Raw genomic sequence first — 23,878 nt, forward strand, 5'->3', positions numbered from 1 at the left:
GATTTAGATTTCTGCCCTATCAGGATTGCTTGAGTATCACAGAAAAGCATTTCGAAGCGTTTTCTGTTGTGGATTCCTGATGCGAACAATCAAATTACCATTTTTATCCCACACAAGGTCAAAAACTGTCTCTGTCTCTGTCTGGCTCCTCCTACATATTAAAATAACATTGTGATTGCTTCGCCTCTCGTCATCCTCTCGCCACTATTCCACCGCGCTTGCCACCCCCCCTCGCCGCACACTGACCGTTGCCATGTCGATGGAGGCCGTGGCTTCGTCCATGATGAGGATGCTGCTCTTCCTGACGAAGGCTCTGGCCAGGCAGAACAGCTGTCTCTGACCCTGGCTGAAGTTCTCGCCTCCCTCGGTCACCACCGCATCTGAAAACACACATTTCACCAGTTTGACGACAACATGGTTGAATGACGCTGCAGTTTTTTTTTCCTTCTAGTTTCTTAAAACATGTTTTGATTTCAGATCCTTCTAAATATTCCTTTGCCCTTTCTTTTTTGTCTTTCAGCCAGTTTTGTTAAAACAGTGTTAAACGAAGCCCAGCGGCTGCAGAATTGCTGCTCTGTTACTTGAGTAAAAAGGAAAAGTCAATCAGCCATTAGCACTTCGTTTAAAGATCAATATGATTGATTATTGATTAGAAGTCGACTGGGCTGCTCTCCAGAGGTTCATTGTTGCTGCTTTAAGTCACATTGAGTCAATATTTCAGCGATGCATCCCATCATGCATTTCAAGTTTATGTTTGGGAACATTTACAGCATAAAACAGTATAAATCAAGGCGAACTGCTGAGTCCTGCAGGAACCTGCTTACAGGTGCTGGATGTTAATGTTAATAAAACATTTATAGGCTTTAAAGTGACGCACGTCCAGCGCTTTGAAAAGCATGGAGGATGAGACGCGATGGGAGAAGACAGAGCTGCAGCGTGAGAGCAATTATAGCTGGGGTGAACCCAGCGAGGCCGGAGATGTGTGTTTTCAGGACTGACTGTAACGAGGACACGTCGGAGGAGCTGACGCTCTGCCACCAAGCGCACATCCGGGAATGTCGTCAGGAAAGTAATATCCAGTCTGCGAAATGCTTTCCGGACTACGAGGCCTGTTAAAGTGGAGTCGTTTTACATTCAGACAACACCCCAGATGTACATTGAGCTCCATAAATACACCATTTCTGCAGTAAGAGCAGCTCTTCAGGCTCCATCAATGCAATTTCGTTAATGTAACAAATGGTTACCTTCACTAAATTAAAAGACAGACCTCATTAGCTGTCAGCTCCCGCTTGCAGTTTAACCATAAAATGAAGCAGCTCAGCTTCAGCGTGTCACACCTCAGTCTGAGCACATTTGTCAGTGTCACAAGCAGAAATCCATCAGCTGGACGGAGTCTGTTATTCCACCGATGTTTCAGATGCTTCGTCGCTCTTCTCTCCTCAGACTGCAGAGGCCGGCCGGGCGATAAAACTCAAACCAGCAGCAGCTAAAGTAAGACGAGGCCCTGTGCATCAGCATGCCAGGCATTCATCATGTATGTGGCCGGCTGAAGAGGCTCTCAGCTCATATCTGATGTGTGTGTGTGTGTGTGTGTGTGTGTGTGTGTGTGTGTGTGTGTGTGTGTGTGTGTGTGTGTGTGTGTGTGTTTGCTGCAGCCCGTCAGCTTTCCAGTGTCAGATCCACAACTCCAAGAGAGCTCAGAGGAGAAAAAAAACGACCATCGCACCGTTTCCCCGGGGAGTTAAAAATGAATGGTCATGCAACCCGATACAGCAGCCCGATCTGTGTGTGGAGACACTCGATCAGCCGACAGACGCGACGATCAGCGTGTGTGTGTGTGTAAAGGTCTCACCCAGGCCTCCTGGAAGAGACTTGACGACCGGCTTCAGCTGAGCGATCTCCAGAGCCTCCCACAGCATTTCATCTGTCGCCTTCATCTCTGGGTCCAGGTTAAACCTGGACACACACACACACACACACACAAAATTAATTTGACACGTTTTCTTGAAAAATGACTGGCATTCACAGATTTCCAGCCATCAACACGCCCTGGCCTGATGTGAAACTAACTGAGCCAGCATGCGGTGCGGTCAGGATGTCTTTGAAGTCGGGTCTCTTCTGGTTATGTTATGAATATTTCAGTAAATAGAGTGAAAGCCTGCGGGCCGGTGCAGTCGGTCAGCTCCTCCTTTCATCACTCTGTTCATCCAAATCACTGGAAACATGTATGGAAAACTAAATATTGACATTAAAACAGGAAATGAGTTTCCTAAACCAACATCTTTGTTGGATTCGTCCTCCTCTGTTGTTCTCCAGAGCTTTAATAGTCAGAGCTGCTGACGTCTAAAAATAAAGCTCTCCACTGGACTTTTCACAGGAATGTCCTCTTATCTAAAACCAGCTTGTCTTCTGTTCAAGGTCGGCGTGTCACCGTCTGCTCATCTCACTCTAAATGCTTTCCAGCGTTTCGCGGGACAGTGAGGGGAATTCAAAGTGCCGTGGCTCCGGCGGAGAGACGTTTACGGTACCGGATGGTGCCGCTGAACAGGAAGGGATCCTGCAGGATGATGGACAGCCGAGAGCGCAGCGTCTGCAGAGGGAGCTTCGAGATGTCGATGTTATCGATCACAATCCTGCCTGTTGGGAAGCAGATCGAAAGATGCAAAAAAAAAAAAAAAAAATCAAAAAAAAATCAGTTTTTCTGTTTTTGATTCACTTATAGCCTGTCATCTTTATTTCACATTATTCTGCGGAAAAATCAAGGTGTGAAATTTTACCCTCGAACATGTCGACCATACGAAAGAAGGCCAGGGAGAAGGAGGATTTTCCGCTGCCAGTCCTGCCACAGATCCCCACCTGAACTCAGACACATTTATTATGAACCACTGCACCAACACTCGGACCTGTGGCGTCTTCAGTGCGTTTGTTTCGCTCACCTTCTGCCCAGGGCTGACTTGTGCGTTGACGTTTTTCAGCACAGGCTTCAGCGAGGGGTCGTAGCGGACGCTCAGGTTCTGGATCTTGATCTCTCCCTGCCGGGGCCAGCCGTCAGGGACCTGAGACACGGCTGAGACACACGGAGACAAGGCGGGGGCGCCACTTTCAAGAAGACGGAAACGGAAAAAACACTAACGCTGTCTGCTTCTGATTTAAATTTCTAGTATGTGAAGTTTAGAGTTTCTTCCTTTTGTTTTTATGGAGTACAAACAAGAAAACAACTCTGGTTTAAAGTTAAAATAAACGCGCATGTGAGGTGGATTAAAAGGTGTTAATGCATGAAGTGATGTGTATAAAAAGCCGGGGAGGGATGAGGATCCGTTTCCCCGGCTGACAGTGATGCATGTGAAATAAATGTGAGTTAAGCCTGAACCTCGCCGCGTGCGAAGCAGGGCTGCCTGAGGAGAGGCCGGACGTGATTTTCCTCTGACCCCCTGCTGAGTCAGTGAAAGACGCCCCGGCCCGGGGCGAATGAGAGCACTCACTGAGCAGCCCTTCGTAATTCTCCGGTTCAGTTTTGAGCAGGCCGTTAATCCTCTTGACCGAGCCAAGCTGTACTTCCATGTCTGCCAGGTTGCGCACCATCCAGTTCATGTAGTTGGAGACCTGATACACGAGAGGAGGAGGGCAGTCAGAGCCGTGAGCCTGGAAACCCTTTCAGAAATGTAGACGGAGTCCATGAAGACGCATCTCGTACTGACAGCGTGTCTCCAGAGAGGGGAACAGTGTGTGTGTTTTTCAGTGTTTATCAATCCCATAAGGGAACCAACACAGGGAATATAATATAAGAGAAAGTTTAAATATCAGAAAAAGGACAGAATGAAAATTAAATAAGTGATGTTCAACACTAATTAATATATGAAAGGATTAAGGGTCGGTGAGTAACAAGCATTGAAAGAATGAGACTGACAGAAACATTTAAAAATAGAATTTTTAAAAATCTCACATGAAATCATTTGTATTCTCTGTCCCGGTCTTATCATCTCTATTGTGTCATTTTTCATTTGTGGCTGGTTAAATGTTGACAAATTTCTTAATATTAAGATTCTTATTGCCTTGTGTTAATGTATTTCTTTGTGATTCACTGTGAATTGCCTTGTGTCTGATTTAAATTTTTTTATTTTTTATCACGTGCACTCTCCGCCACAACAAAAAAAACTTTAAACTTTCAATTTAAAGGTTATTCTTAAAAACTGCTTGATACCCCTGTCCCAAACAAAACACTTTTATTACTCAAACAGCCTGCAAACGGGTCTCATCTCTGCTGTAAAATGTAAAGCTAAAAGGCTGAAGCAAACACAAAACGATCAACACAAAATCTCTTCTTAACTTTTTGGATTGATGCAATAAAGACTGAGCAGTGTGAACAGCTGAACATCCAGTTTTGGACAGAGCATAAGGTGTTAAGTGGTCTGCCTTTAAATAGCTTTAAATGATTGTGTGAAAGTTTTCATTCATTTGAGACACTTCATCACGAGGTGTGAGTGTTGCTGCTAAATTCACTGTTAATTGTTATATTCTGCATTTCAATACTGAGCTACCATTTATGCATATTTATGCGCATTTTCAGGATACACTGTGTTGGATATTACGCGACACGCAGACTCTCACCATGAGCGCGTAAGTCAGGCCGAGTCCCACCAGGCCGGTGGACAGCTGGTTGTAGAGCGAGTTGGTGATGGAGGCTACAGCTGCCACCAGCACCACGCAGGCCCCGATGTACTCCTGCAGGGAGACACAGGCGTCGCTTCAGAATAACACCCAGGGATTACTGTCGCTCCTCCTGCACGCGTGCACGCTCATAAACAAGCCAGGTTTTCATCTCCCGCCGCTTCGACGTGAGAGAAGACGAATGCGTGATCCATGAAACATCGCATGAAAGATTGAATGTGAAAGCTACAGTCAGAGATTCAGTGTTTGGAGCATCCCAACAGAGGGAGCAGTTACCCAGCAACGTGCACGTATCAGAGAAGCAGGTGTCCGACAGTCGGCCCCAGTTAGGAGAACAGATGATTCATTACCATGCGGACCTCCAGCCAGCGGTTGGCGGCGGTCAGGAAGAGGGAGGCGATGTTGTTGGCGTCGGTGAACTGCAGTAACCTCTGTCTGAACCTCGGCTCGTATCTGGCATCGCAAAAAAAGAAGAGAAAAGACTGTTGTTCATATTTCAGTGAAACACATGCATGTTGGAGCTAAACAGCTGCTTCTGTTTTCCTCTCAGACCGTTTCAGATTGTTTTAATACACCTCATATTAAGCCGTTTTGTCCCATTCATTTCTTCTCAATATTACAATAAAACAGTTTAAAGGTGCTGTAGGCAGGATTTTGCTAGTCAATGCTAATTTTTCTGTGCTTTCTTTGGATTAAATGTTAGAGTATCCATTGATAATCCTTTAGGAGTGTAGCATAATTGCACTACCACGAGAGCGCAGCGTTTCCATCTGTCTCTGTTCTGAGCTGAAAAGGAATCTCGACAGCTCCAGGTATCTTTGACCAATCAGAAGAGCCCCTGAGGCTCTAACCATGATTGGTAGAGGGGCGTTTGTCGCACGTTCTTGTGGGAGGGGCTTAACTTGTGTAAGGGCGTGATGTCAGAGAAAACAGGACAGGATTGGCTATGCTGGGTTTCAAATCACCATCTTAGATGGGTCAAATCGCCATCTTGCTTAGGTAACCCTAAGCAAGATGGAGGAGATGTCGAATCCTGCCTGCAGCACCTTTAAATGCAACTGAAGGCATTAAATTATAAAAAAAAGAGAGGGAGTGATAAAAATGGCACCGTTCTATAATGTGAAATCACTCATGTTAAATGAATTTTCACCTGCAATTTTGTTGTTTTGTATGGACTTGGAAGATGACACTTTTGAGTTTCTTGGCCTTTTTTTTTTATAGCTACTTTCATTTATCTTTTATTTACTGAATATACCATTTCAAAGGAAAATGCCTGTAATAATACTGTACATCCAAAATACTGAGTCAGTGTTGTGAGTTCTTACAATTTCCCATAAAGCAGCAGGTGAGCAGTTCCAAGCCTGCGCGCTCTCTCACTTGATGACTGCCAAACACTTTGGGATCAATACAAATTTTTAGTGAGACATTCTGAGTCTTGAAGCCAACAGATCTCAGACAACAACCTTGAATTTCAACCGACACCTCGTCCTGCCACAACTTGGAGGGATAAATACTGTCGCTCCTCGCTGCTTTCTGTGACTAAAATTCTCACAAATCCTCAATTCATTAAGATTTAATAGTTCCATGTTGTGACATAGTGTGATTCTAATTTAATCCATCTTCCAAAAAGCTCAAACCGAAGCTGCGCTGTTCTGAACGGGCAGATCAAACCTCCGCCTTTACCTGAGGGCCCGGATGGTGGTGAGGCCTTCCACTGTCTCGGAGAAGTGGGAGAGTAACGGCAGCTGGGTGCTGTCCTCCAGCTGCTGCAGGTCCCTGACCCAAGGAGGGAAAACGCAACATGGGAAAAGTTAACTCGACATCTAGCTGCTCCTTCAGCAGGGGAAAGAACAGAATGACATTAAAAATGCTATGGAAACGGAGGTCCGTAGTAATCCTCTAATGTAAGACTGTAGGTTTAGAGAGGTGTACATTTAGAACGTCTAAGTATCCATTTAGTAATGAAATGAAAAGTTATTTGAAGGTGAAAAGAAATTTCTGAATGCATTCGATCAATGGACGTGCTTGGTTTAGTAAAGATAACTGGAATGTTCCAGATGATGCTTCACCTCATTTGTTAATTCTATTTTATTAGAAATAGCAATAAAATTGCCATGTAAAACGCTTCTGACTACACAGCTTTTCTTTTCATTTTAAACTCAAACAATTGTCAAAAATGTGTATCTTTAGTTTCCAACCCTCGTTTACACGACATTTAGAGGGAAGATGTCTGAAAATGCGTTGTTGCATCATGTTTGTGTGTTCATTTTTGAAAAGTTTCACATTTAGATAGCAACACTTTGAAAACTGTCTGTTGACTCAGAAAAAAAAAAGGACTTTTTATTTTGGGCCACTAGTCAGTGCTGTGGCCTATTTCTGTTAGAAAACACACATACGCACACACACGTGCAAATAACAGAGAATATCACACTATAAACATTAACAGTGGGAGAACACAGACGTTTGTATGAACAGACAGTCAAGTTTTTTCGTTATAACAGTGAGTGTAAAAGATAAAATGACCAAATCCAGGAGAATCTGGACTGGGAGTCATGACACTCTGGAGGAAACATGTTGTTATTGTTTGGGCCAAATGATCACATGAATATATTTAAAAATAAGGAAAGTCAAAAATTCTACCTTTATTCTAGTGCTAGAAATACCAGCATATTCTGAAAATGTCTACATTTGAGGACCTTCTTCACAATTGATGATGAACTACTTGACATCTGTTTGGAAAAAAATAATAATAAAGCTGAATCTGTCACCAAAAAAAACAAAAAAAAACATTGCATTTGAGAACACAAGACGTGATCAAGACGGATCAAGGCCTGCTGTCAAACTAACAATGAGGCTTTGATGAAAATGTCATTTCATTGTAATAAAGTAGCTGGCTTCCAACGCCATGTTTGCCTCCCGGTTAAGACTTTGTAGATTTTCCTCTCGCCTTGAGTCCATGTTGGGACTCTGGGAGGTCTTTCTGTGCAAAACTGTCCAAAAACATGAGACTAATGTTGATCCCAAACTGCCTGCAGGTGTGAAAATGATTCATCATTCTTCACGCTGACGAGTGAATCTCAGAGCGTCTGGATTTGTCCCGGGTGCAGAGCTGCGAAATGACCCCGCTCACCTGGAGGCCACGCGGAAGTATTTCTGGATGAAGTAGCAGGTGACGGCCAGCGGCAGCAGGGCGATGAGGAAGACGGGCGTCACGTAGGAGATGACCCCCAGGGCGGAGACGCACAGCAGGGTGGAGCGGCTCAGGCACTCCAGCGTGGTGGGGATGTGCTGGTCGATGGTGTTGGTGTCCGTGGAAAACCTGTTGAGGATGCTGCCGAGCGGCGTCGTCTCAAACAGCCTGGAGGCGGATCAACGAAAACAGTGCTCTGTATTCACAATGACGTTTTGCTGCGAAATTGTTCTGTAGTATGATAAAAAAAAAAAAAACTGTTAAATAATACTAATGTCTTGATTACATAATGAATCAGTGTAGATTTTGGTTGAGAGTTTTTCATGTGGTTCATCAGCTCGTACAGCTGCGTGCAGACGGAGTGAGCACGTGTTGGACGTGGAGCGTCTCCAGGTGAGACGTGTCTCCTGGGACCCAGTTAAGGAAGGCAGATGGTGCTTTGAGTAATGAGGCGGGAAAAGGTGCTTTTACCAGAGGTTCCTCTTATAAATGATTTGTTTTAGTGCGCACAGGCGGCATAAGCACTTGTTTTCACATGTCACGAGGCAAAAGCTGCAGTACACACACACACACACACACACACACACCTCATGGGGGCCAGGATGATCTTGCTGAGCAGGTTGTGGTGGAGCTCCTTGGCCACTCTGAGCCCGGTCCACTCCACCGCCACAGAGGTGGCGAGACAGAGCACGATGCCGAGGCAGCACAGAACGCTGAACACCGACAGGTACCACGAGTGGCTGAAGCCACAGTCCTGCAACACAGACAGGGCGACTAAACACATGACTGCAGCGCTGTGTGTGTGTGTGTGTGTGTGTGTGTGTGTGTGTGTGTGTGTGTGTGTGTGGGTGTGTGTCAGGGGGGAACTCCAGCATCTCAGCTTGCCTGCACTGTAATTATGAGCTAAATTAAACTGACCCCGGTTAAAAAAGTTCACGGTGTGATGTGACAGAAAGCAGTGAAGCATTCAAAGCTAATCTAACAACATGAGACCAACACATATTGAAAAAATAAATCCTTTTTAGGAATTAAACACTTCTCTATGTGCAGGTATTCTGCCACCAGTGTATGTGTCTTTACATCTTTAAAGACTATATGAGCTGCTTTGACAATCATTGGTAGAAAAATAACTTGAAAAAATCCCTGGAATGAAATAATGACTCCTCTGTACAGAAAACAAGACATCAAAATGAATAAATCATTTTATGAACAGCTCTCGTTGAAGAATGAGACCTAAACCATGCAGGACAGGAGAACTCCAGGGTCAGGATTAGATACTCCTGATAGGCAATAAGACTGCAGTCTCACATATATACTAGTTTCATTAACATTTCATGGACACATTAAAGTTAGTTTTCTGCTCACAAGACTGATCCTTCTCTTTATAAAGGAAGTAGATCCAACAATGAAAACGGGACATTCATCTCCAGATTAACTGTGTGGTGGAAGTACGCAGTATAAGGATTGAGGTGGAGGTAAAAATACGGTTTTATCTGCAATCACAGGCAAATACGGTAAATGCATTTTAAGTCGTTAACAGTTTCCTGCGTTTGGGTGAAGGGAGAAGGTTTATAAGTTAGCAAAATTATGTCAGGTTAAAAAGCAATAATCCTGAACTGGTGTTGGCTAATGCAGGGTGCAAAGATTAAAGCTAACATGTTAGTCTTCCTAAATCGGCACTTTGAAAATCTAGAAGCACCAGTTTAATCAAGCACCTAATATGAATGTTTCCATTATTCTCCCACTTTTCCTTTATTTCCAGATTAGATTCACAGAAACGGAATCTGTTCAATTTTACTTTACAGTGAAGTGGACAAGCGGTTTGAAAAGTTCTGCCTGTTTAAGTGCAGTAGACAAGTGTGTGTTTGATAGTAGAAAAGGACTCCTGAGTGTCCTCACATGGATTAAGTCAACAACACAAGACTGATTAGATAAAAGCAGCAGAGACGCCGAGGCTCGGCCGAATAAGATGTGCTCAGCAGAGCTAATTTATCTGGACCACTGTGGATCCAGAGTGTCTGTGTGTGTGTGTGTGTGTGTGTGTGTGTGTGTGTGAGGTGGAAAGGCCGTGTCTGTTTGTCTTTGACTTTCTCTTTTATCCCCAGTTGACTCTGTCTGCAGCCTTCAGATGACTGTGTGAAATGCGACCTGATGTTTCAGTACACAGGATTCGTGCATGGACGCGCGCTCGCTCACACACACACACACACACACACACACACACACATAAATAAACGCTTGATAGAACGGCTGCCTTACTGTTCCTGGAACACGATAACCTGCTAACAGCTGCTGTGACCTCAGAGTGTGAACAAAACAGCTTAACCTTCTTTAAAGCGTTCATATACATTCATATCTGCTCCCTCTCAATGCGCATGCATTGTGTGTTTGCATGCACGACTGTGCATGAACATGAGGGACTATTTTTGGTGGAAGGGGACATTGCAAAAAGTCACGGAAATATAATACCAGAGGTAAATCCCCCTTTGTGAATAGCACAAGGGGTCACTTCAGGTCTTGTTAGACGTGACGGCTCTCGGTTACATTTAAAAGATGCACAGAGGCTGTGATTTGAAACTTTCGCTGTCTTTTTTTAAACGCATTGCCACTGCTTTAATATGCAAATGAAGCTGTGCTGCGTGGCTCCTGGGAGCGTCAGTGAACGCTCCATCTGGAGTTGGCAGCGTCTGTGTTTGTGTTTCAGGTCAGCTCTGCTCGGCGGAGAATCACCGGAGATTTAGGGAGAAATCGCTTACGCAATTTCCACTCTGGCCTCATTTGATTTAACTTGGATGAAGATTTAATTCCTACTTTACTGGACTTGAGTTTTTTTCTCCCCCATGACCGATGATGCCAATGGTTTTTCGACGCTTCAATTCAAATAAACAGTAAAAAATACTTGTCACGATCATTTTATGGTCATTTCTTCCAAAGATTCTGTAAAGAAACTAGTAGAAAAACCCTCAGATTTGACCTGCAATCGATCGAAAAGTCATAACAAAGGTTACTGTGACCACCTCCTCTCTAAACCACTCTGGAGCTGCTACACGTGGTCAGCTCTGCCAGAACCTCAAACCATCACAGTCCTTGGAAAATAGAATCCAATGAGTTCAGACCGCTAAAGGGGAAACTCACAATATCACTGTCAAAGCAGGACTGTCAGTCCAGCCTTCCCTTTGTAACTCGAGCCCTGTCAAGCTGCTCTTTGTTTGGCGAGTGTTCTTGCATTGGGTGCCCGAGGATGTTCCTGAAGGAAACAGTCAGAAGAAATACATCCATCCATCTTCTGCACCATGTTATCCACCTGTTTCAGGGTGTTGGAGTAATCGATGAAATCAAATGATAAACTAATCAACTGATCCTACTTTGTTAGTTGATTGGTTTATTAATTGCTCTGTCCATCCAATGGGAGCAGTTTGGAGTTCAGCGTCTTGCTCAGTGACACTTCGACATGTAAACCAGAGGAGATGGGAAACTGAACCTGCAACCTTCCGACTGAAATACATCCTCTCTCTCATCTGAGCGACTCTTCATAAAACCTTCTAAGTGAGCGCTGTGAGCGCCGGAGGCGTCCAAAGCTGCCAAATATCACCGGCATTAGCAGCGGAAGAAATGAAAACTGTCCATCAAATATCTGGCTTCATCCATCATCCATACAAACGAGCCCTAACCACAGTGGGCGGAGCCAATCAGAAGAAAAACTCCTCCTCTCACCTGAACCACGGTGCAGTTATGAGCGCTCGCCTCCATCTTCGCCGTGATGACGTGCGACGTCCAGTGCGCCAGCCAGTAATCGATGGCGACCATGAGGGAGTGTTTGAGGAGCTGCGACAGCAGGAGCAGGGAGAGCAGCAGCAGCCCGGCGGAGGACAGGTAGGTGCCGCAGGAGCGCCAGGGGATGGTGGCTCGCTGCCTCATCACCTGCGACAGGTTGTCGTCGTCGTCGTCGCTCTCCAGTGATTCCTCTGCGGTCACAACAAAGAGCGCGTTTGGTAGATGACGGCCAAGTTTTTGAGGGAAGACAAGATTTAATTTTTTTATTTGAGCTAAACTGCACTGCTTCTACCTCCCTGTATTTATTCCTACTATTCTTTATTTTCTCTGTTTGACCTCTTCTCAGATTTTTTTGTCCCCTGCGTCTGTCTGATGAAGCACTTCTCGTCCAGAGGTCGAACAGAAGAGGAGAAACATGAAAGACAAAGGCTGCAGGCTGCACAGTCTACACTACACCACACCAAGCAGGACCAGTCACTCCGATGCTGTGCGTTTCAAGAGGCTCGAGGGGTGAGAAGGTAATGCCAACGAGCGCCCGTCTTCTCCCCACCCCTCAGTTAGATCTACAACGTCACACCATGCAGAAAGCCGTGGAGCATGAAGCTGCATGTGGGAGTCTGGGAGGCTCAGACATGCTGGAAGCAGAGAAGAAGAAGAGGCAGGGAGCGAAGGCGTGACTGTCACAGCGAGCCGCACTACTTCTATCATCACCTGTAACCATGCTCTAAACCGGGGGTGTCAAATCGAAGGCCCGTGGGCCAAAACCGGCCCACAAGAGGCTCCAGTCTGGACCAAGTAAATAGAATAAAATTCCAAAGAAGCCATTGACTTTTACAGTAGTTTTCTTCAGAGTAGCGGACTCAACACTCAAGATGCCGTTAGAGCTGAGATATCAGTGACGCTGCCATGAAAACTGTCTCACTGCTAGCAGAGTAGCATCAGCCTCAACCCGTCAGCAGTTGATGCAAAAGTTGCGTTCAACATTTCACTGTATTTGGCACAAGGAAGAATCATTTAGAGCCCGTTTACGTGACGTCTTCAAGTGAAAACAGAAAAGGCTCGGAGCATTTTGCGGGTCAGTACTGAAAACGCCACTTTGCTGAGACGCTGCTACATGCTAAGATAGTTTTTATGTTGAAATTGAAGCAACTTTCAATACTACTTGTTTGGTTTTATGAAAACATTGACTTTTTTAAAGTTGCACTCGGCACCACAACAAAGAAAAATTTAACTGCAAACTTTATCATGGTTCTATTTTACCGGTCCGGCCCACTCCAGAGGAACGGGTGCTGTTTGTGGCCCCTGAACTAAACTGAGTTTGACACCCCAGATCTAAACACTCTCAGGAGCAGGAGGGGAAAATGTCTGAGGACGGAAAGAAACAATAAACAGACTAAATGGCTGATGAGACTCTAAAATGATGGGAGCAGCTGGCACACCTGCAACCTGCTGCAGCCTCACAAAGCCACAAGCAACTTTTAACGGCTTTTTTTTTTTTTTTTTTGCTTTCTTTTCGTTGGATCACACCATGCTTTCTGGCCACACCTGCTCGATCGAACGCGAGGACAGCACCTGGTGCTGAAGTCCACTCTGGGGTGCCACCAGCGCGCGGGAAACAACACACAACACACATCAATAACACAGCCACCGCACCTCCGCACCGCCCACTACAGCTGCACCATCAACAGCAGAGACGGACAGATCGAGAGATGTGAAACAAAAGTGACAGAACAAGAAGGTCAATAATATTTGAACTGCGCAGACGGGAATAAATTAAAGACAGAGAATCTGGAGTCATTTCAACACAGAGAAAGCGATATGCTTTATAACCTGAAGCTTGAACATATGAGATGTGGCTTCTTCAGCAAACAAACACATGAAAACAAAGTGGGAACAGCATCCTCTTTTCACAGATTTGCACAGATTTGATCAAGCCGCCTGCTTCCTGTCGTCACGGCTGGCTCTGCAGCCTCTCACCTTCCTCGTCCTCTTCGGTCCGGGCGGCCTCTCTGGAGTACATGGCCCGGCGCAGGTTCTTCCTCTCCAGATCTGTCATGCTCTCTGCCACCGTCTCCTGAGGGAGGAATTAGAAAACGCTGCTTATTGGGGTTTTTTTTTTTTTTTTTATCCTCTGGAGCCTTAAAAACGACAAGCTGTTAATGAAACACTCCTTCCTAAATCATCATTTGCGCTTCCCTCGCCTGAATATAAACGCTTTCAAAACAATTAAAGATTATTAGGTGCTGTTTGAAGGTCATTAAAGGCTCATTAGTGCCGGCTGGATATTAATTACCTTCTCAAACTCCTGGTCCTGTCTGTGCATCAAGGTTTTCCACTGCTCGAAGAGCTCGGGCTCGGTGTTCTGGATGTCCTTCAGAGTCCCTTCAGTCTGGATGGTCCCATCTTTCATGGCAATGATCTAATGATGATCACAGACAAACAGAAAAACAAGACTGGCGATAAATCCCAAAGTCCTTTGGAACAAAGATAATCTGCCTGAATGTGTAGTATATCAGTGTCACACATGGACAGCCATCAATTACACACACACACACAAACACACACACCAAGACGCTCGTCTTACCCAGTCAGCGTGTGGCAGATACTGGAGTTTGTGCGTGACGAGCACCACCGTCCTCTTCTCCTCTCTCAGGAGCTTCAGGATGCCGTCCTGCATCAGGTGGTCACTCAGGTGGATGTCTAAGGCAGAAAATGGGTCATCCTACAAAAACACATATTAACAAGTGAAAGAGGTCTACACACCAGCATGAACAAGTCAATCCACCGGCAACGCCGTCACCGGGCTTCCTCTGGTCAACATCACACCCACCCACCATCACTCACTACTGGTGTCCGTCAAGACTAATAATCTTGTGTCCTTTCAGTTTTTGTCATTACTGAAATCCAAATCATGGCACAGTTCAGCCAAGGTGTTGAAAAAACATTTATCTAATAGTCCTAAAATAAGATAATCTGAATCGATAAGATGTAAAAGTCTCAAAAACGACACATTCACTCAGACTTTCTTGGATGCTGTCAGTTCTGTTTGGAGAATCAGTTTCAGAGGGATTCCCACTAAACCTGAGTTGTGTTCCGATAACTAAAGCCATTGTTTTCTGGCCGTGTGGGCGGTTTTTGCGTGCAGGCTCACCAGGAACACCACGTTGGTCTGCTGGTACAAGGCTCTGGCCACACTGATCCGCTGTTTCTGCCCGCCCGACAGGATGATGCCCTGCACCAGATGACAGACGAGCGTGAGAGGGAGAAACGATTTGACACGAAGAGGAGACTGAATAGCACGAAGACATCTAAAGCTCTGCCCTCAGAAGAACAAAGGAGATCACATTTTATTTCCCGCATTAAAAGAAATCCAACGTGACAGTTTCTGGACTGAACAAGGTCAGCGAGGCTCCCTGCACGCAACATATCGAATCCTCGTTGCACAGTAACGTGGACAAAACACTCCGCAGTATAAAGTAAAGAGCCGCAGCGGGAGCCGCAGCCAGATGTAGGAACTAAATCATAGATGTTGCTGCGGTACGAACCCGCTCCCCGACTTCTGTCTGGTCCCCCTGTGGAAGGATGTCAATGTCAGGCTGGAGAGAGCAGGCCTCGATGACGGTTTTGTATCTGCAGGGAACAAAAGAGACGTAGAATACCGATGAGAAGCAGCGCTTAATGCTCCACAGAAGGTCTCCATAACAACTCCCATTCTAAACTTATTGGCAAAAATTACAGATTTTACTTCAGTTCAGTCATGTCATGTCTATCATGTATGCACGGCACCGTCTGCAGAAAAGGAAAGCATTTCAGCAGCCTTGATGATTCACTTTAAAAGATTTTATGCAGAGAGGCCAATCAGACTTCAAAATCAGACGGAATGAGGAGGTAAAAGATTCACAGAAACAATCTGGAAACTAATTTGAGTTGCCCACAAAGTTCTGAATTAAATTAATGCCAATGCTGTGATTTAATTGTCTCTGGATTTCTACATTCAGGACACTCTGTGGCTTTGAGAAGGTCGTGCTGAAGGAGCTTTGACTTCTTTAGAAAGTTCTTCATTGCTTGTCTGAGTCGTAGCAGCTTATCGTGGAACAATGCAGATAAAACATTTTGCAGAGTCTGAACCAGGAAACATGATGCCAATAGAATGAAGCTGAGAGGACATTTCTAATCCATTTGATAATCACTCTTAGTAAACCTTTTAACCCATAGTATACCCAGACCTTCCCATTCCTGTCTGGTATTCACTGTTTTCTTGTCTCAGGTGTTCCAGTCTCATCAATATGTTTTCATTCATCGTTGAAGCACTTTTAATTATCCTAACCTGCACAAAATGTGCTGCATAAATAAAGCCAGTAAGAGCAGAGGGTCCATTTTAGAAGAGCATCTCCACAGAAACAAAGCCCCGAGATCCATTAGACCCGTCGAAGAGCGCGCCTGTTACTATAAATGCAGGCAACTGGCCTCTCGGGAGGACGGTTCGATGTGCGTGCATCACACTCTGTTTGTGCTCACACATCTGAAACACTCGGCACGGCGAAGCAGCAGCTTCACAGTAACAGTCTGAACGCCGACTGGAGCTGCTTCTTTATTTACAGGCTCACTAATTGTCTTCTTAGTCTCGACTCCAACTAGTTAATCAGAGGTAAGCTCATCTAATTTACAGCGGTGGCCCCGGGGAAAACAGGGTCGTTGCTTTTTTGTCTTTGCACTTTAGCCCGAGAAGCAGTTGGATTACCTTGTTGTAATGAAGGAAAGCTGCCAGGCATTTCAAACCAGCTATTTCATTGTGATAATTATCAACACAAAAAAACCAAGACCACCGAATCAAAGTCAATAATTGATGCCAGGGAGTGAATGCTAACGAACAGGTCCACGTCTAGTACGTGCAAGGAAAATAAAGAGGGAGGCATGATGTTGCCAAATAGACTCAAAACATGAAAAGAACACACTCCGTTCAGAGATTTTATGGTAATTCTGAGATACCGTTTAAAACAGGCATTTAGTTTTCAACATTAAAGTCAAGTAGAGTGGACTGAAAGGTCCTGCAGTATTTTATCAACTTCTAAAAACTGCTCTTCATTGTTCATTGGGGATAAAAGTCAGAGTTAAAAAGCCTGTCTGTGCCACACGATGCCCTTTCCTCCATTAACAGGAAAGCATCAGCAGTCTGTCTGAATAATAATGTAATGTATTTTAGGTTCCTTCTTCATGGTACCACCAGCCTCCTGTTTGAATAAATCACTTCTAATGCCACTTCTGTAGGATTTTTCTCTTTTAGGGACTTTTAGGGAGTCACTGAAGATGTAACACACAGCTGTCAAACACTTGTGACCTGATCAGCGAATAACGGCATAATAATCTGGAAGTAACTGGAAATCTAAATCTGTGTCTTTGTTTTAGTGCAACAAAGTATCGATATATCACTAAAAAAGTTCACATTTATTGAACTATCCTTTTACAACACATGAAAAAAACCTGAAATATACATGAAAGAAATACAATTTCGACTATACCATGCATCAGTTCACCATGTGCTTTAAAACTTACAGATCACAGTGGATTTTAATAACATTATTTACATTTTCAAGGGAAGAAAACATATAGCTGAAAATCAAAACTATAGCAGGATAGTTCATGTTATGATCAGAATAACCTGCCAAATTTAGAAATTATCTTTACTGTCGACACATCTGTGTAGTAATCCTGAATATCTGAACTGACTCACCATATAATACAAAAGTGGAAGGAAAGTAAGTTATAACCCTGCTGGTCGTATAAATAAATTGTTCTTCGTGTCTTAATTTCTCACTGCTGACAAATTTCATCTTATGATCGGACTGGACTCTCTCACATCCAACAAAACAACAGCTTCAAATTCAACAAAAACAGAGAAAACTACAGCGATACTTCAAAATCTGTGAGGATGAAGACAGTCAGGGTGTTTTAAAATAAGGAAATAAAGACGTTTTGAGACAGTGGCGGGACGTAATAGATCTCAGAGAAGAGATGATTTCATTCCAGTCAGATGAAGATCTATATTTTAAAGCTCTGGGTCCAGTTTCAAAATTCTAATTTGTAAATCGATATTAAAGTCTGGGAGATAGTTATAGAGATATATTTGAAGATGAAACTAATAAAATCCAGAGGGAATAATACTAAACTATGCATGAGTTACCTGGATTTTATCATGGGCATCTCGAAGGTGATGTTCTCCACCACGCTGGCGTTCAGCAGCCAGGGCTTCTGGGAAGCGTAGGCCACAGCGCCTCTCTTCCTACCAAACATTCACAACACAGGCAGAGGGATCAAACGCACGCAACGACCCTGACGTTCAAATTCTGCTGTCTAAAGAAGTGTTTATTGACACGTGTGGACTGTTGGGGTCACAGACTGAGGAGCCGGCGCTGCACACGACGGGCGAAGGCCTATAAAGAGTCACTTCATGGATCATTAAAGGCTCGGGTGTATTTGTGAAGTCAATATGCAGCGCAGGGTCAGAGCAGACAGATTAACTCACGCTTGAATTCTAGTTAACTACAAAACAAAAAAAACAGTGTCTCTGCTGGTGATGGTGATGTATCGCCATGGAAACCACCTGGACTCACCTGATCTGTCCGTCACCGGCCGCATCTCTGTCTGTGGGGCTGCACACAAAACATGAAACAGCACATGTCAGACACACACACACACACACCCACAGCGTGACACCTAACCTGTCAGAAAGAGAGCTGACTCCACCACAGTCTCATAATGATTAACAGAAGACAAACATCCACACAGAGCCGGATACTGTTCCCTCACTATGGCAATCACGCCTCCGCCCAGCAGCCCCAAAAACAAGCAGGCCCTGCACTGCCCTACATGAGCACAGCCATCATGAGGCGGGATCCTATCCCCCCTCCTAAAAATAACCCATCCATCCCGCATCCTCCCCCGTTACTCTTCCTGTAATTTGCTGATATGGAAATCAACACGAAGGCGCTCGCAGCGTGACGCATGCGGTCCTCTGAGGATCTCGTTCCTCGGGCTGAGATTAGTACGTCAAGACGAGCTCTGTGGCTGTCGGGATGTTCGCTGCTGTACGTCGGTATCTTGCTCATCTTGTGAATGTCTTTCACTTTTTTTTTTTTTTTTTAGATGCATAGAAACTTGCAGACGGAGGCAGACTGACGTGGAACGGAACTAATGCAGAATTGTAATTGTGCATGAAAAATACAGTTCATAGGTTTCTCTGAGAGGCAAATGGATGATTAATCACATCTGGGGGTCATTTAAATCAGTGTGGTTTGCTTGATCGGTTCCAGTGCATAAAGCATGAAGCGAGAGGCAATTTAAATTTTTTACAGTCTTACTTTTGATCAACATATTTTAGCCTCAAAGGAGAGATGAAAGTGGAACATAAAAATAGTCTAGCGGCGGTTAATCAGAGTTCAAAATAAGATGAATGGTTACAGGGGGTCGTATTAGTCTGCGTGTTCATTTGTGTGTCTGGTGTGTAGCAATAAATAAATCAGAGCATCATCTAATATTCACCGTAATAGTTTGGTTCACTTGTTCACATCTAAACGGTCTTGCATGCTTGTGCAGAGACGCTGAAGTGTGCAAAAAGCAGAGCGTGCGTGCAGCTCTGCGAATAATGTGCATGAGAATAAAGGTTTCATTAACTCAGGCAGTGAACCGCGTTTGTTCAATAAAGCAACATAATTTTTCCTTTTTCTCTGATTGTGTCTGCAGCAGGAAACATGAAATCTGGGCTGTCCTTGTGTTTTTTTATTTCATACCCGCAGGGACAGATATATCTCATATTATCTGAGTTAAACCAAGACAGAAACATCAAAAAGTTATTCTAAATGCATGAAATTTCAAAAATAAATAAACTTTAACAGAAGACAATCAACAGTAATACACCACAATGAAAATATCTTTCCTACTGAGAGTGTATGGAACGTCAGCTGCAAATATTTTCAAAGATTTGTCGTTTTATAAGAAAAAAAAAAATCCCAGAGTTGGTCAAATACACATAAATGGGTTTGTTAACATGTTTAGGTTGTTGTTTGCAGCACTTACCTTTCGTCTCCCTCAGACTCCGGGTTTGGTAAGCTGTAAATAAAACAACAGATATTTACATGATCAGTTCTAAAGTTGCACCAGAGAAAAGAAACAAAAAAAATTTAACCTGTGGTTTTTTTTTACTGTAATTCAAAACTTACATGCAGCCATATTTCTTGACTAATTAATGACTTTGAAGCTTCACACGTTCACACTGACTGCCCCGACTCTCAAAATTCATTCGGCTCTCATTGGTTATTTGTGACTGTGGGCACGTGCTCGGAAAAGGCTGCAGAGTATTTTTAGGATTAGTTGACACCGGGCTGGTCGTCTTGAGAAGGTGACTCAGATCTCATGTGAGGATGAGTGGAGAAGGAAGGACGTGTCCAGACCGCTTCAGCGCAGCACATTTACACTGCAGCCATCGCAAGAGAAATGGAGCAACTCTGAATCTCATGCATGTAAACACGGCTGCTACGGACTGCTTCAAAAGACACGGAAGAACGCAAAATTCAAATTTAAGAGGATGAATGCCAACAGAAATATACACACATGATTAAGACGGTTTGTTTTCAACATACAATGTTTGCTGCATTGCTACTTTTCAAAACACAAAATGAATGAGAAGTAGAGGTGACCATAACATTTCAAAAAAGTTGCGTACAGACAGCTTAGTAAAGATTCATGGGGTCCTGAACCTCTCTTGATTTTTTTGAGGTATTACATTTCATTTATGTCTTAAAAATATGTCAGGCAGCATTTAAAGTAATTTATGCCATAAAACTACAAATATTTACGTGTTTACACTAAAAATTTAAAATTTAAAAGCAATATATGCAACGGAGGAAGCTGAAGGAAAAAATGGCGGAATGATAGAATAAAGAGAAGCTAAATGCATCATTTGTGGTTAAAAACTGGAGGAGGAACGTTTGAAACTGTAAATGAAAGTGCAGATGTCACAACTTTAGGTCTGAAGGAGGAAAACAATGTTAACCTGTGTTATGTTCACACAATAAACGTGAGCAGAGAAAAAAACCTGCAGAAATGATGTTCAAAAGGTCGTTTTAGTTCCTCAGCTGCCAACCTTGACGTAATACGTTTATCTGAAAACTACTTCAGCAAAGAACCTCATCAGGCAAATGGCACTTGACCAGGCTGAAGCCTGAACAGACGTCTGATTGTGTGTTTGTCCTCAGGCTGTCACAACAACACCGTGATTACCAGCAGCTTTCACGTGTGATTGAAGATTAAAGATTGAAGATTTCCCCTTCAGGTCGGTCAGTGACTGGGTGGACTCAAGGTCATGATGGAGGGTTTTCAGCAGAGCGCTGTTCGGGTCTCATCTACAAATCCTGATGAGAGCGAGTGCCGCTGCACATCTGGTAATGGCCGTTTCACTGTTTATTTTCTACCCTGCCTTTGAATCAATAATTGGAACCAAGCGACGAACCACACACTTCATCGATCCCTCGGAGCATCGATCCTCCTCCCTCCATGCCGCCACTCAAAACAAAAGGGTCACTCGGCTAACATGTCGCTTCGCCTCATCTTTCTGCCGATTCTTCAGAGACTCTGGATTTTACTGCGCAAGAGATCTCTGACCTGCGACACTGACTGGATGCTGAGGTCAACACACAAATAGTCTTTCACTGTAGGGACGGAGAAATCTCAGACGTGTCCTTCTCTGCGCCGTATGTGGGGCAGGACAGCCGAGAGCCGATCAGGGAAGATGGGATTCAAGCCTGCTATAGATTTTTTTTTTAAAATGTGAATCCAATTTGACATTATTAAACATTAAACACAGCCATCAGCGGCTGAGATCCATTTACACGACAACATGTCAAGTGAAACTGAATCGTTTTTGCATTTTCGTGTCAGAAAAGTTTCATGTTTACACGACAACAATCTGACAACGACCTCCGTTTACACAGAAATGTAAGCAACGCAGAAAACAATGTAGTTTTCATGTTGGGCCACTAGTGGGTGCTGTTTATCTTTGCAATGAAACCACACACACAGGTGCAGAACAACACGCTATAAACATTAACAATGGGTCAACACGGACAAGTTGGATTGTTATTATGGTGACTGTCAACTCTAAAACTACCAAGTCCTGGAGAATCTGGACTGGAAGTCATGACACTTTGGAGGAAAACATTTTTAACACTGTCCATCTCCTGAGCGTGTACAGAAGAACTATTTACTGAAGCCATAGTGTGCATGCACAGCGGCAGCGTTTTCACCATCAAGGAGAGGGAGGCCTGAGAGTTTCCAGAAGGTTGAGTTTTCCCCTGTTTACACAATGTTTTCAAAAAGTTCTACCTTAGGAGCCTTTCGCAATAAAGCTTTTCTGTTTTCACTTGTACAAACGAGCCCTAAGAGAGCAGATCATGACTTATCTCCTGATAGTTTAATCATGCCATAACATTAGCACTGATCGCCATTTCTAAGTCGCACACTGCTTCAAAGCTTTGAGAAAAACTCCAATTCAAAATGTCACAATGACCATAAATGTTTCTAAATACTGCATACTAACCAAAGGGTAGCATTACATTTCTAGCTGTAAGCCAACCGTATTAAAGCTTGCAACATAAGATCATGCAAAGTTCCACAACAGCTGCTGAACAGCTGTTTGTGCTCATCGCCTGATGAAAGACGCACATGGACGAGCGGCCTGGCTGGAGACGGCTGACTCTGGATCACCGTCACCATTCAGCTAACAAACTAGACGCTCTCTATATTTCTGACAAGCTTGCTCGCTCATTCTTGTGATTCGTGTCACTTTCTCCTCCTGCCAGGCGCACATAGCCTTTTTCCTTTAAGGTGGTGGTAAGCTGTTAAGAAATAATTGGGAAACAATCCCGAAAAGCTCCGTCTTCCTCTCACAAACAACTGCTAATCCGCGTTAAATGCACCCATAAATATCTGGGACAGAGACACATCACAATAACAGACATGGTGGAAACCCAAAGACAAACTCCGCTAAAAGTCTGTTCGAATACTTAAGGAGGGCAAAGTCGAAATGACAGCTCCTCTAAGTCCCACTTGGACACATGATAGGTGAGATACACTGCTGCTGGACGGGGTATCAGACGCAGTGCCAGCCAGATCCTGGCATGGCTGGAGGGGGGAGTGTGTGAGCGAGTGTGCGGCGGCCAGGGGACAACGTGATAATGGAGCAGGGGAGTCCAAACTGTCGACAAATGGAGACCGATAGCAGTGCTATCCTGGGGAGGTGGCGAGATATCATGATGCAGGAAATAGAGGCTAATGACTCCCAGAATGCATCTGGCAGGATCTGAACATTCAGCTGTGCTCTAGATCTGCTGGGTTTTTAGCTCCGCCGACGTCAGAAATAGACTTTTTTCAGAAATGCTCCAGAGGCTTTGAAATGCAAGAGGAACTGACTCCCGATTCAGAAAACACGGCCTGCTGTCTGACTCTTTATTGCACTGGACAACTGGGTCACTGTAGAATCTGAAATGGTGGAAAAGAAGGTGGTAAAGATGCAGAAAGGGACATAAAGTCACTGACCTCCTAACCTGGTGAAATAAGGCTGTGAATTATACCAAACAGTATCTTAGTGTTAATTTGATCTGTTTAGAAGTTCAAGATACTGAAAATGAATCATTAAATTAATAATCACCCGAGAATAGCCGGATGCGGTTACTGCAGTTAGATTTTAGATTTCAGTTTTCTCGCATAAAAAATTCATGAATTCATGAAGACGAAGCAAAGGAACTGACCGAGATGAGCTGCTGACGTGCAGACAGCCTCTCTTCAGGTGATTTAACCTCTATTTAAAGAGGCTATTTCATAACAGATACAGTGGCTGCCGGCTCATGTAAATCCAGCGACAGTCATGCATATTTTATGCTGCTGTTTGATTCAGTGCAGCATTAATGAGACGCTTTTCACTGTAGACAGCAGCGACATCGAATACTAAAGCTATAACTTCATAATTTCCTTTCACGTACTGTTTCCTTGCAGCGAGGAGCGGTTGATGTTTGAATTCAGTGTTTTTTTGGAAAGGCACACACACACACAAGAAGTAGTGCAAACACCAGTTGTCTGAAACATTTATGGGAGTTCAGAGTTTTGTGAAAAATCATACTTTAAGATAATTAATTAAGGATCTCTTATAAATGGGTGTTCAGAGGAGTGAATTACGTTCAGCATAAAATAAAATCA

The 23,878-nt window shown here is 44.0% G+C and overlaps 1 protein-coding gene across 1 annotated transcript in view; it reads right to left on the reverse strand.

The window, feature by feature from the left end:
* Positions 1–23,878, reverse strand: part of abcc8 (ATP-binding cassette, sub-family C (CFTR/MRP), member 8) — a 57,734-nt gene that overhangs the window by 1,651 nt on the left and 32,205 nt on the right. Inside the window, exons 18-38 of the mRNA XM_030095828.1 lie at positions 19,706–19,738; positions 18,796–18,804; positions 18,244–18,270; positions 17,814–17,912; positions 15,178–15,262; positions 14,784–14,864; positions 14,217–14,354; positions 13,926–14,051; positions 13,610–13,706; positions 11,573–11,823; positions 8,446–8,612; positions 7,799–8,026; positions 6,352–6,444; positions 5,019–5,121; positions 4,609–4,722; positions 3,483–3,603; positions 2,937–3,067; positions 2,778–2,856; positions 2,529–2,637; positions 1,853–1,956; positions 247–380 (exon numbers count right to left, since the gene is read on the reverse strand). Coding sequence (XP_029951688.1) covers positions 247–380; positions 1,853–1,956; positions 2,529–2,637; positions 2,778–2,856; positions 2,937–3,067; positions 3,483–3,603; positions 4,609–4,722; positions 5,019–5,121; positions 6,352–6,444; positions 7,799–8,026; positions 8,446–8,612; positions 11,573–11,823; positions 13,610–13,706; positions 13,926–14,051; positions 14,217–14,354; positions 14,784–14,864; positions 15,178–15,262; positions 17,814–17,912; positions 18,244–18,270; positions 18,796–18,804; positions 19,706–19,738 — 2,329 coding nt within the window. The remainder of the gene's footprint in view (positions 1–246; positions 381–1,852; positions 1,957–2,528; positions 2,638–2,777; positions 2,857–2,936; positions 3,068–3,482; positions 3,604–4,608; positions 4,723–5,018; positions 5,122–6,351; positions 6,445–7,798; positions 8,027–8,445; positions 8,613–11,572; positions 11,824–13,609; positions 13,707–13,925; positions 14,052–14,216; positions 14,355–14,783; positions 14,865–15,177; positions 15,263–17,813; positions 17,913–18,243; positions 18,271–18,795; positions 18,805–19,705; positions 19,739–23,878) is intronic.

Source organism: Salarias fasciatus, chromosome 7 (assembly GCF_902148845.1).
Source record: "Salarias fasciatus chromosome 7, fSalaFa1.1, whole genome shotgun sequence".
Classification (NCBI taxonomy): domain Eukaryota; kingdom Metazoa; phylum Chordata; class Actinopteri; order Blenniiformes; family Blenniidae; genus Salarias; species Salarias fasciatus.